Source organism: Phasianus colchicus, chromosome 1, assembly GCF_987193195.1.
Source record: "Phasianus colchicus chromosome 1, bPhaCol1.hap1.1, whole genome shotgun sequence".
Classification (NCBI taxonomy): Eukaryota; Metazoa; Chordata; class Aves; order Galliformes; family Phasianidae; genus Phasianus; species Phasianus colchicus.
The window spans coordinates 53,499,236-53,512,495 of NC_143436.1; the positions used below are offsets into that span (position 1 = coordinate 53,499,236).

General features: G+C 39.2%; 1 protein-coding gene across 3 annotated transcripts in view; it reads left to right on the forward strand.

Moving 5' to 3' along the window:
- LARGE1 (LARGE xylosyl- and glucuronyltransferase 1) overlaps positions 1-13,260 on the forward strand; it is a 276,217-nt gene that overhangs the window by 138,867 nt on the left and 124,090 nt on the right. For all 3 annotated transcript variants that reach the window (XM_090143138.1, XM_031600072.2, XM_090143139.1), the window contains one exon: positions 12,292-12,415. In XM_090143138.1, coding sequence (XP_089999264.1) covers positions 12,292-12,415 — 124 coding nt within the window. The remainder of the gene's footprint in view (positions 1-12,291; positions 12,416-13,260) is intronic.

Consider the following 13,260-nt stretch of genomic DNA (forward strand, 5'->3'; position numbering starts at 1 on the left):
TAATGATAATAGCAATAACAAAACTGTTTTCATTTAGCTTATATTTGGTTCCAGTTTATGGCACAGGTGGAGGTAGTAATTTGAAAGCCATACCCATAAAGACACACTGGTGGTTGATTGGCTATCCTGGCTTCCTATTTAGACGTTTATTTTTCAGTATAAACCTGTTACTATAGCCTGTATTATTTCAGATTACTTATTGTGGCTTTGGAGGATCTACTGGTAGCCCCTCAGAAAGCTTTGCAACCTGCTTTTAACACATAGAGCATAATTGCCAAATAAAATTATGCCAGATTTTAGGGGCATAAATGTCCAATGAAGATAAAGTAGCCAATTTCCTTAATAAATAGCAGCTTTAGAAAAACTGAAATGGTGTTACACTGTGTGCACGTGTGTATCCCTTGTTTGGTTTAGTTGGCCTCGCAGAAGGTGCTTTCCCAGCCAGCCAAGAAGGCCAATGGCATACTGGCTTGTATGAGAACTAGTGTTTTCAGCATGAGCTGGAAGAGATGTTAAGACCCTGGAGCTTGTCCAGAGAAGGGCAGTGGAGCTGTGAAGGCTCTGCAGCACAAGTCTCATGGAGAGTGGATGAGGGAATTGGGGTTGCTCAGTCTGGAAGAGCCTTGGAGGAAACATTATTGCTCTCTACAGCAACTTGAAAGGAGGTTGTAGTGAGCTGGTGGTCAGCCTGTTCTCCCATATAACACTGATGGGACAAGAGGGCATGGCGTCAAGTTGCACTATGGGAGGTTCAGGCTGGATATTAGAAAAAAATTATTCTCCGAGGAAAGTGGTGCTTCACTGGCACAGGCTGTCCAGGAAAGTGGTGGAGTCACCATCTGTGGAGGTATTCAAGAAATGTTGTACTGAAGGACATGGTTTAGTGGGAAGTATCAGTGGTAGGTAGTCAGTCAAACTAGATGATCTTGGAGGTCTTTTCCAAACTTGGTGATTCTGTGGTCTGTGATTCTGTGAAATGGGGAGTTGAGAGACTCATCAAACTCTTTAACTCAAACAGGGCAAATAGACCAGTAAAATGTCCATAATGTTTAACGAGTTTACTAAGGAGACAATTTCAAGCACTGCTTCAAACAGAATGATATTTTATAGCAGAGAGGATGAATCTTATTCATGTCATGCTAATATCTTCTTAAACCATGAGTGGATCATTCCAGTCCCGAGCCTTGCTCCTTACGTTTGCTCTGAACCCTACTGGAACGCTCTGAGTACTGATGCCCTTGCAATGTGTTTAATGCACCATTTTAACTTTACTCATTTTTTTGTCATCTTTCAAAGAGAATGTAAATGCTTTACTACCTTCTACTGTGGGGAAAAACTCATTAAATGGTGTTTTTAAGAGTGGCTGGAATTCAAGTGAAGAGGGGAAATTCTCTACTGTAGGTATTAGGAAAAAATTCCTTTCAGTGAGAGTGGTCAAACACTGATGCTCCATGCCTGTCAGTGTTTCAGAGGCATTTGGTTAATGCCTTAATAATGCTTTAACTTTTGGTTTACAAGTAAACTGTTCTATTCTACTCTCCAAAATGTGATACTTTCACTATCAAAATGCAGCCTTCGCAGATCTTCCCAAAAATAGTATGTTCCTGTTAGATGAATACTAGAAAGGGCCAGGAGAAAGAAAAGCAGTGCTAAAATAAACATACCAATACCAAAACAGCAGTAAAAACCTGTATCATGCTCTAGGCAGAATATTTCTGAATGTTAAAATCCTGTTAAATTTTAAAACTCAATCTATTTCCAATTAGAATCCTGAATAATTCAGTGTAAACTGGCTTTGTGTGGCAAGAATGTGAGGTGTTTTGTCTATTTTGATAGTTATCTCTAAGGGGTTTCTCGCAAATGCTCTTTTTTTTTTTTTACAGAGATGTGATTTTTTCTGGCTTTTTGGTGTTTTTCTCTCCTTTTACTTGCCACCATTTCAAGAAGGCTCAATTCCTGTATATTTCCAAATACACCATAAATAATAGGAACATCATAGCTCAGAGGTTTAAACAGTTTCCTTTTGTGTTACTTAAAGGAAACATTCCTGAAAAATTAACAAATTTACAGTCTACTATAAGGGATACAGAAAATATGTTTAAAATAATGAAAGCAAAACAAAGAGAAGTAACATTAGTGTTTTTGAGTCACGTGGAGTCTGACCTTTTCAAGAACACATCTGCTGTTTGGATGGCAGTACTGCTCATCTCAAAGGATTCATCTAGCTCAGCAGAAGTGATCAAGATGAAGTCCAATATAGCTAATGAAACTTCAGAACGGTTGTAACTTTCAGAATAACCTGTCTGGCTTGTTTGCTTAAAACATACTTAAAGACAAACTGTAAGTGCTTTCCTGTCTTGAACAAGCTTTTCTCACTAGGCATTAAGTAGTCCACTAGAAAGAAAAGATGCGTTCAAAGAACAGACAGAGCTTCTTGAAGACGTTTCTTCCTTATCCACAGAATCATAGAATGGTTTGGGTCAAGATCATCTATTTCCAAACCTCCTGCTATAGGTAGGAACACCTCCCTCTATACCAGGTTGCTCAAAGCCCCGTCCAGCCTGGCCTTGAATGCTTCCAGGGAGGGGACATCACAACCTCACTGGGCAACCTGTTCCAGTATTACACCACCCTCACAGTATAGAATTTATTCTTGGTATCTAGTCTAAATCTGTCTTCTTCCCATTTAAATCCATTTCCCCCCATCCTGTCGCTACATGCCCTTACAAAAAGTCCCTCCCCATCTTTCCTGTAGCCCCTCTTCAGGTACTGGAAGGCCACTATAAAGTCCCCCTCCAGAACCTTCTCTTCTCCAGTCCAAAAAGCCTCAGCTCTTGCAGCCTGTTTTCATAGGGGAGATGCTCCAGCCCTCTGATCTTCTTCGTGGCCCTCCTCTGGACCCGCTCCAACAGCCCAATGTCCTTCTTGTGTTATTGGCCCCAGCCCTGGACACAGCACTTCAGATGGGTTCTCATAAAAGCAGAGTAGAGGGGAAGATTGCCTCCCTCAACCTGCCATATCTTGATTCAGCCCAGGATACAGTTGGACTTCTGGGTTGCAAGCACACACTGCCGGCTCATGTTGAATCTTTCATCATCCAACACCCCCAAATTCTTCTCTGCAGGGCTGCTCTCAATCCCTTCTCTGTCCAGTCTGTATTTGTGCTTGGGATTGCCCGATCCAGGTGCAGGACTTTGAACTTGTCTTGTTGAATTTCATGAGATTGGCATGTGTCCACCTCTATCTCTCAAACCTGTCCAGGTTCCTCTGAATGGCATCCCTTCCTACTGGCCTGTCAACCACACCGCTCAGCTTGGTGTCGTCTGCAAACTTGCTGAGAGTACACTTGATCCCACTGTCAAGAAGACTGATTTTTGCTTCTTAAACATCTATTGTGACTATGGCTACAAAGTGGAAAACCAAGGCTCAAAAACTCTCCTTTCTTGAATGTCTTTCTTTGAAGTGGCGATGGTGAAGAGGACTGAAGAATAAACTGCAAACAAACAACAAACTGAGTTGAAAAGTATTTAATTGTAAACCAAGATTCCTTGCATTGGTTGTCATGTCCAAAAAACGTTGTCTTGGAGACTGGAGGCTTGAAAATTATCCTGATTTGAAAGAAGGCTTATTTTAATTGCTAGGATCTGTTTACTTGTAGGGAAGAAGGATGGAGGTAGGTCATGGTACTGCATTAGGAGAAATGAATTAGGAGTTGGAGGTGGTTGGTTCAGATGTAGATACTTCTTGCCATCAGTAGCAGGTTCATCAATTCACTTGAGGGTCATCAGTGAGAACAGGCATGGAAATGTCTCTTTTTCCAACCCTTAAATGTGCACTGAGGAGTTCATCCTATCTGGCATGTGTAATTGAAAGATGTTTGCATAGAAAGCACAGCTACTGTTATATGGTTCTGCTTGGGTAGCTGTACTACTGCCGATTGGTCCTGCAGTGCAGCACCCTGAACACACACTAATAGTGGAGCAGCTGGCCCCTAAAAGCAGCAACGTTTCATATCCTTGCCTTTTCCTACTGCACTTCATTTGGTGTTTGCTGTAAGAGCACTGTTTTCAGTGAATGTCTGGAATTCAGAGATGCCCCATCTGCTCTTATTGGAATATTCTTCCATTCTACTAATTAAAACGTTTCAGCTGACTATCTCTATTCTGAAAGAAGAAGAGGTGCCTAAGAAGGGAATCCCTACTTCTGAAGTGTAAAAATTTTGAGAAAAGGAGGCCACATCAGTTTAATCATCTTCCCCTGGCGTACTAACATATTTGTTATAGCCTCAGCTTTGAGCTGGAGTGCTAGACAGAAAGATGCAAGACAGCAGGGGTGCTGGGTCATTAAGAATGAAAACTACAGGAGTTTCTATAGATGGAGTTTGCTGTCTCTACTCTCTTGCTTGAAAGTGCAGCAAATCCTGCATACTGAACATTTTAGCTCTCCCCAGGTCTTCCTCTGCCAGCTCTAAAAAATCAAGTTTCTGATTCCAGTCATACCATATATATCATGAGACATAGGCAGGCTACTCATTCAAGCCACTTGAGGAGCTCTGTCTGTCTTTGGATTCCAGAGAGAGAGAGGAGGAGTGGAAAGAGCTGGTGTGGTAAATTCCTTATAAGAACACCGTTGTTCAAAAACGCATTTCACTCCCAACAGAAGAGAAGCTTGATTCCAGTTCTGTCTTTAGAAAACGTATGTTCAAGCCACAAAATCCCAGCAGCTTTTAACACCCAGTTTGACATAACTGACAGTCTGTTCTCAGGGGGACACTCCGCAGAGCTGCGGTAGTGCAGAGTTTGCAGACTCTGATAAATATGCATTGGCACTGCTGCACAGAGGGAGGCATGGAAAATGAGCACTTAGTCCTCGTCTGCAACTTTCCTGCTTACCTCTCCTGGGCATCTAGGTCCTAATTATGATAGATTTTATAAATCTGCTACAGGCCTGGAGAATCTCTCAGCCAGTTTAACGCAGCCAAGCTCTTATCAGTATGACCTAAGTGCAACTTAGATTTAGTTTTTCTGAACCAAAGACTAAAACACGACTAAAGATATTGGGCCAACTGAGCAAAACGAAATGCAGATGCTTTTGGAAACAGTGCATAGTGTCCAAAAAAGCATCTGCATTTCATTTTCAGATGTGATGCAGCTGTCTGTGCTAATTACTATCCTTGAAACCTCTGGTACAAGTTCCATTGTCTCTTTTCAGTGTTTTACTCCATTTCTGAAAATTGTAAAACTTAGAAAAGGACAGTATTTACAGCTTCAGATTGCAAGACCACTCTTATCTCTACTTAGGTAGTTCTCCACTTCATCAAGATCTGAAACCATTTTTAATGTGCTCTTCTCTTTTCCAAAGACGTGCTAAAACACCATGTTTCTTTTGGGAACAACGGAAGGCCAAAATTATACAATTATGACATGTTGCTGACATGTTGGGTCAACCTGAGAATCTGTGAGAAATTAACTTCTCTGTAGTGCCAGCTATTGCTGCCTTGCCAAAGTACTCCCTTGTATGTAGTGATTTGTATTCTAGCAAAGATGGTTTTGGGTTTTTTCAATTGTTTTTCTGGAAACTCATCCCTCAGTGGCGATGTGAGTTCATAATATAAACAAAAGCAGTCAGATGAACAAAACTCTTTGTAATACAAAATAGCCTTTAAAAAGACAACTTTATTTCAAGGTAAGTAAATGTCTGAGTATTTTTATGATTAGGACTTTAAACTATGTTATAGATTGCTTTAACAAAAATAATCTGTTTTTCTTACAATAAGTAGAGTAAGATGAACAAAAAGAAAATCTAAATTAAATAAAAAGAATGACATACACTTTCCAAGGAAAAATCAGAAGTCAAAACTGGCAGGTAATTAAAGCTTACGTAATCTCATGACTGTGTTCCCTGGAGACCTTTTTGCCTTAATGGAGTTCATTTGATAATTTAAAACTTTTGTCATTGTTTCCAACTTTTCTAACATATCAGTCTATTTTATGGGAGATTCTTCTGACAAAACATAATATGTGAATTGGTTTCTCTGATGCATGTGAATACTTCATTTTGTATTTTATTGCTTTGCTAACAATGGAGCAATAATGGAGAAAATAGTGTTTAAAAGAAATCTGTCTTATTAATTTCTGAAGTGATTCCTATAAGATTCCACAAAACAAGACAATCCATACATAAGGCAGCTCCTGCATGTTAAGATCTCTCCAATAGTTTGGGGAGCATTTTAATCAATACTGCGTATGAATGGGTATGAAAAATCTGTAATGATTTTCACATTGAAATTCTCCCCACATAAGAGATGAATTGTCACATGGGCGTTAGGAAAAAAAAATCCCAAGTTGCCTTTTATAATTTCTGTTTGAAGTACTTGTTACCATTTGTTACGGATATAAAAGGTATTACCTTGTTGTGCTTCCCTTAATAAAGTATAGGGTTTGGAAATAAACCCCCTGGGCTACTGACCTTTTTATATTCTTAGAAAATAAAATTCCTCTATTGCAGAGTGAGACTATACAACCAAGCAGCTGCTTTTTGAATTGCTAACAATTGAGCTATGGAATAATATAGAAGGCAAGAGTGAGTCTTGATTCACTACTCCCTTTTTCAATTGTAGGTTTTTATATTTAACTCTGTGACAGTGGCTATTCCAAAAGAATGGTCCACAAATGCTTGAGCAAGCAGATCGAAACTGTGATGAATAAGAAGTTTTGAAATGTAAAAATAAGTTATTGTGATTAAAAAAAAACCCAACAACAACAAAGAAATGAGTATCTCAGAATAAACTCCTAATTTTTAGCCTGACTTTTAAAATTACTAACTTCTTTTTGCTGTACTAAACTTTATAGAACTATGGCAATTCTGAAAATGAAAGCATTCTTTTAAGCTCCTATATTTAGGCTTAAGAGCCTATAGTTAAGCATCCATGCTTGAAAATATTGGGCAGAATCTCTTTTCATTCGCTTTTGGGGAATGCAATTTAGATAAAGAAATGTGTTCTCTTTATGTGTGGTTTACAGTGTCAGATAGTATTCTGGTCTTAAGATAAGTGAAAATAATTTAATGTATGATGACTTACGGTTTTCTAAGTAGAATGGTTTAAACCTTGAGTTTCCACTTGATGAGAAATGCCCATATTTTGAAATGGTCTTTTTCCTCATTATGACATTAACATCAGCATTTTCCATGTTTCACAGAAACTGTGAAAAAAATGTACTTTGTAAAAATTAAGATATTCTTGACCCCAAAGAGACTAAGTGATTTCTGGATATGGGGGAAAATTCTCTGACCATTTCAATACTTATTTCAGTAGTAAGGAAGCTGGAGGATAAGAGTTCAGAGGCCATCTGGTCTGTAACCTGAACACTGGAAACCTTGACTTCCAAACATACAAACTCACATGGAAATTTGGAGCCTATTATTTTTGCACCTGAAATTTACCAAAATTGTCATATACTGGCCTGGAGAAGACTGTGGGGAGACCTCATTGCAGCCTTCCAGTATTTAGAAGGGGATTATAAAAAGGGAATGAATTTTTTACCCAAGTAGATAGTGACAGGACAAGGGGGAATGGCTTTATGTTCAAGGAGGGAAGGTTTCAATGGGATGTTGGGTGAAGTTCTTTACAGATAGAGTGGTGAAGTGCTGGCACAGGCATCCCAGAGAGTCTGCAGATGCTCTGTACCTGGAGGTGTTCAAGGCCAGGTTGGATGGGGCCCTGGGCAACCTGATCTAGTACCAGATCTGGAGGTTAGTGGCCCTCCCTGTGTCAGGGGGCTTGGAACTTAATGATGCTTGGGGTCCCTTCCCATCCAAGCCATTCTATGATTCTTTGATTCTATATTACTGTGTAGTTGCATATTCTGTCACTATTTACAGTATAGTGCTTTACAGAAGTACAAAATGTAACCAGCTTTTTTCATTATCTTGATGTGCCCAGTGGAAGATGAGTTATATGGGATATGCATCAGGGGAGGGTCAGGTTGGGTGTTAGGAACAGGTTCTTCACCAGGGGGCAGTGGGCATGGAACAGGAGGAGTTCAAGAGGCATTTGAGCAATACTTTCAATATTATATTATTTTTATAATTTATATATATATCAATATAATAACTGAAATATGGTTCAGTTTTTGTGTAGTCCTGTGAGAAGCCAGGAGTTGGAGTCAGTGATCATTGTAAGTCCCTTCCAACTTGGGATGTTCTGTGATGCCATACACATTAAAAATAAATACAACACACAGTATTGAAGTTTGTTAGTAACAGGGAAGTCAGAGGAAGTTCAGCTCACATTTTGAGTAAGAAAATAGGAAGTTTGTGTTGGTCATCACTTTTTCTGAGACTTCATTCCAGGTTCCCTTCAGCACAAGATAGAAATCCTGCACTGAAGTCCTGTGGCTCAGGAAATGGAAGAAAATGGTTGGGTCATCCCAGTATTTCTCCTGCTATTGCAAGAAACCACAGCATAGAAATTTGACCTACCTTCACAACAGTTTCTTTAATGAGAGCATCATATTTTACTGATTTTATACAACTCAGCTTCTTCTAGCAAACCTCATTGTCTCCAGCTGCTCATTAAACTTATTTGCCAGTCATGCCACTCTTCCTTGTACCCCAGTGAGGGACTCTCAAGTCTCCTGGGAGATTTGCATATCTTTTTCTTCTTTTCCCAAACTTCTTAAACTGTAGCTGCTAAATGTATGCCAAGGATTGCTCTCTATATGGCTATCCCTTAGCTTCATTTCAGTATTATAAGTCTTGTGTACCAAAATGTCTCTATCCTTCCTCTGGCACCAGTGCTATTGCGAAACATCTGAGTCTAGTGAAATGTAGCCCACAATGTAGTCCTTGGTTGTCACTCCTAATTCTGACAGCTAGTGATTCAACAGTGTTGGCAAATAATTAATAGAAGAAATAACATCCCTTTTTAGTATCACTTGAGGAGGATTTCTCATCTTGCAGGCTCTCCTCTGTATCTTTTGGAGTGGATGATGATTGATCTTTAAGCTTCTGCACTTGTTTCATAAACACTTCGAAGCAATCCTTATCTTTTGGGCTTTGCACACTGCAAACACTAGAACATCCAAAACCATCTGTGTGTATGCTAATATCGTTACCTTCAGAACATCTTCCAGGTTTCTCACTGTGCTCTGTTGCCTTTTAGCACTAGTAGTCAAGCCTACCCTTTCACATAACTAAAATCTCATCCAGAGTAAAATTTGGTGTGGCTGATGCACATTTAGTTGTAGATGTCAACGGGTCACTGTTCTGTTCAAGGGATATATTTTTGTAAGTGATAATCCTCTGCTTTGCCTCTGACACATACTTTCCTTCCAGCTGAATCTTTACCACGAGGCTAACAACTTGAAAGAGATTTCTGTGTCGGAGTACAACTACTCCTTTCTTCTTTTTCCCAGTAGGAGCTGAACTAAAGAAAATGTCACCCACTTGTTCCCATTTAAGTTTCTTACACTATGGGTCACTCAGATAAGTATAAACTGCTACTGAACATCTGAGCGTCTTTGTATCAGATTTTTTTCCTTTCAAGTAGTGTGTTTTATCTTCAGATGTTTTTTATCAATTCCATTTAACTAAGTGGTGATTTGAAAGAAGATGTAGCTTTCTTGTTTTCAACTGATTTTACTCTCCTTATTCTACTTTGCAATATATAGATAAATGACCCTGAAAAAAAGAGAAGAAATTACAAAAGTTCACCAGCTGAGAAATAGCCTGACCACATACCAGACCCTGCTAAGCAGAAGAACCTGTATAGATTGTGTGTTGACAGTATACACCTATTTACCTTGAAATACTGCTTCGCCAATTCCACTGATTCTGGACCTTTGTTTCCCTTGGCCTTTTCTCTGCTGATGAAACACATTTTCTGATCACTTTTATTTCCTGATCCTTCCTTGGCAATGAGCCTGGTTACTGTGGAATCTGCATGAGCCAGAACGTCGTCTTCTCTCCTGCTGGGCTGGTGAAGCAGTTATAATTGCTATGATCCTTTTGGGTTGGTACTGCAAACCTCAGCAACCTACAGCTTTGCTTTTCCTCTGCTCATTCCAGGACACGCAGGAGATGAAAACACCTTTGTCTTTTTGGAAGGCATATTATGGCTTAGTGTTTTGCTATTGTTAAACTCAGATCAGCTGTGATTTTATTCTGCTGTAATGATTAACTCTTATGTAAGCCTTCTAACTAGCCCTTTTCCTGCCTTTTCTATAAGCATATGATTTGATCCACAGTCCCCTTGAAAACAAAAGAACAGCTTCACTGATATTACTGGATATTGGATTGGATTTTATGTGCAGTATTTCTATCATCACAAAATCAAGCTATACATTGCTTATTGCAGCAATCTCCTGTTTCTGCTGAGAGGTGTGTTATGATACTATGAACCGTTATATGTATTTTTAGGTTTTCTTGTGAACTTTGTTGAGTAAGAAGCAGTATTACTCATCAAAGCAGAGAAAAGTAGCATTGAAGAGAAAGGCACTTATTCTTCATTAAGGGAGGAAATGGAGAAAGAAATAACCTTCATCGTTTGGAATAAGCCCAAGAGTATAATGGAAGTGCATTGTCCTGAACTAACATAGATTTCTTCACTTCTCTTTCACACAGCAGCGTGTAGCAGTGTCAGTCATATTCTACCTTAACATCTGAAACTAACTTCTCCTTCTTCAGATGAAAAGTATTTGTTGGCAGTACAACCATTTACCTTCATAAATTTCACAGAAAGGAGATTCCAGTACTCTACCCTAAGGATCGAACAAAGATTGAGCCAGTGCTAAAGGCTAAATGGACATCAGTCATCTTGGTGGCTTTTGCAAATTCTGTCCTTCTCTGTTCACAGTGAAAGCTGCAAAGTTAGGGATAAACATGGAAGACTACAAATCGTGTCTAGTTTTCACTGGCTTGTTTTCATACTTATACCATTTAAGATGAGCAAAGATCACTTTGCTTACTGTTCCTCAAAATGAGAAGCAAGGTTAAGGGATTTAAATGTGGTATTTGTAATATGGACATTCCCATTACTGTAGAAAAGTTCAAACACTTTGTCAGACTTTGCTGGTCTTGTTGATACTGGCTTTACTTATCCCGATTTTGAACTTTCTCATCAAATCATAAATGGTTTTCATTTGAAGGGACCTTTAATGATTATCTGGTCTAACTCCTCTACCATGGCAGGGACATTTATTAGTAGTCCAGATTGCCTAAAGCTCCATCTGGCCTAACCATGAAAACTTCCAGGGATAGAAAACCCACAGCTTCTCTGGGCAACCTGTTCAAGTGCCTCATCACCGTCGCAGTAAAAAATAACTTCCTAATATCTAATCTAAATCTGCTTGCTGTCAGTTTAAAACCATTACCACTATTCCTATCACTACATGCCCTTGTAAAAAATCTCTCTCTTTCTTACAAACCCTCTTCAAGCATTGAAAGGCTGCAACGAGGTCTCCCCAGAGCCTCCCCCTCTCCAGGCTGAACAATCCCAGCTCTCTCTGCCTTTCTTTGGAGGAGAAATGCTCCAGCCCTCTGATCATCTCCTGGCTCTCCTTTTGACATAGTTCAAGTAACTCTAAGTACAGAGATGATCCCAAGTCTGGTGTTTTAAAGTAATATATTTTGTTTGCTCCTGCTTTTCTTCAGCCTGCCTTACAAGGATGAACTTGTCCTTGCAGGAATGAGGATGTGGGGAAATTTACATTCTCAAGTGATTCATTATTTCAGTAGCTAGAAGGCACTCACCTGAAACATCTAGTTCTGGGTTCCCGTAGGATAGATGTTAATACCCAGGGTTTGCTTTGTAGAAATGATGCATGTAATCTCACTACTCCCGGAATTATACCTCATTCAGATGATTATTTTTCACCTTCACCTCTACTCCCATTACTCTACAGACTATTCTTACCATAAATTACCAGGTTCACTGAGAAAACTGAAAGCAATCACTTTCACATCTTAAGGCCCAAAGGGGGAATTAACTTGGCTTTCTTATAAGAGTCCAGTAGGACGGACCAGATCCTCAGCTGTTATAAATCAACACATTCCACTGAAGTCAAAGGAACTATATTTACATATTTACAAGTGTTCTAGTATTTCTGTTATTGTTACGTTTATTCAAACTGTGTCTCAGCATTTTCTCCACAGTGCAGTACTCCACCAAATGTGATGTGCACATTGTCTTGCAACCTCTGACATGCATAAAACTTTGTAAGTTTTGTTGTTCTTTTGCAATAAGAATTAGAATCCTTTGGACCAATGCATTTTTCTCCCTTTCCCTGTCAGGCGAAACCCACTCCACTTCCACCTCATCGCAGATGCAATTGCCAAACAGATCCTTGCGACACTGTTCCAGACTTGGATGGTCCCTGCTGTGCGCATAGACTTCTATGATGCAGATGAACTCAAGGTAAAGACAAACACAGCTGTTACTCATGCACTTCTGGTTTCATTTCTATTCATTCATCTGGACTGGGGAGTTGAAGGAGGATTGCATTTTCCCTGGCTAAAAATAATCCTAACCACATGACTGTAATCTCAGTTACTCGTAACTAGAAGATACTGATTTGCTAAAATCAGTGTGGTTACTCTGCTCATGTTATATATTGTTTAGCAGCTTAGCATTTTACCTGCTACCAAGGGGATTCTGGTTTTCTGGGTTAAATTGCATTGGATGAAATGATGTTTTGCTAAGGATGCTTCTTTATAGTACCAATGGAAGAATCGTGAGTATCTTGTTCAATAATCTTAAGTCTTTCACTGGAAACAGTCAACCTCCTTGAATTCCTTAAGAAAAGGCGTAAAACAGTGTAAGTGCACACAACCTAAAAAGCTATCAATATTATATTTTGAAATAGCTATCTTTTTTTAATCTAGGTGCCCTTTCAAAAGGAGTGACTCTGAAAAAAGGAGTGCTCTAAGGGGGTAAAAATGACTTACTGAAACATGAAGACATTATCTTCTGATAGATTTAGAAAGTTTAAATTAGATCATGGATGCACAGCTTTGAATTTGAGCTGCATGTTTGTTAGCTGTGGAAGTAGATTGAAACACTCAGATTTCAGCGTTTGGAGTTGTTGGCAATAATTTGTATGACTTAATTAGACTGTTCTGAACAACACCCCTAAAGAAGGAAAAAACAGAATTTAGAAAAATGGCTATGCCCATGAAGGGGTAAGTTCCAAGCATGTTGTAGAATCTTGAATACAAAATGTTACAGAAAGAGATGGAAAAGGGAAAACTTGATCCTTAGGA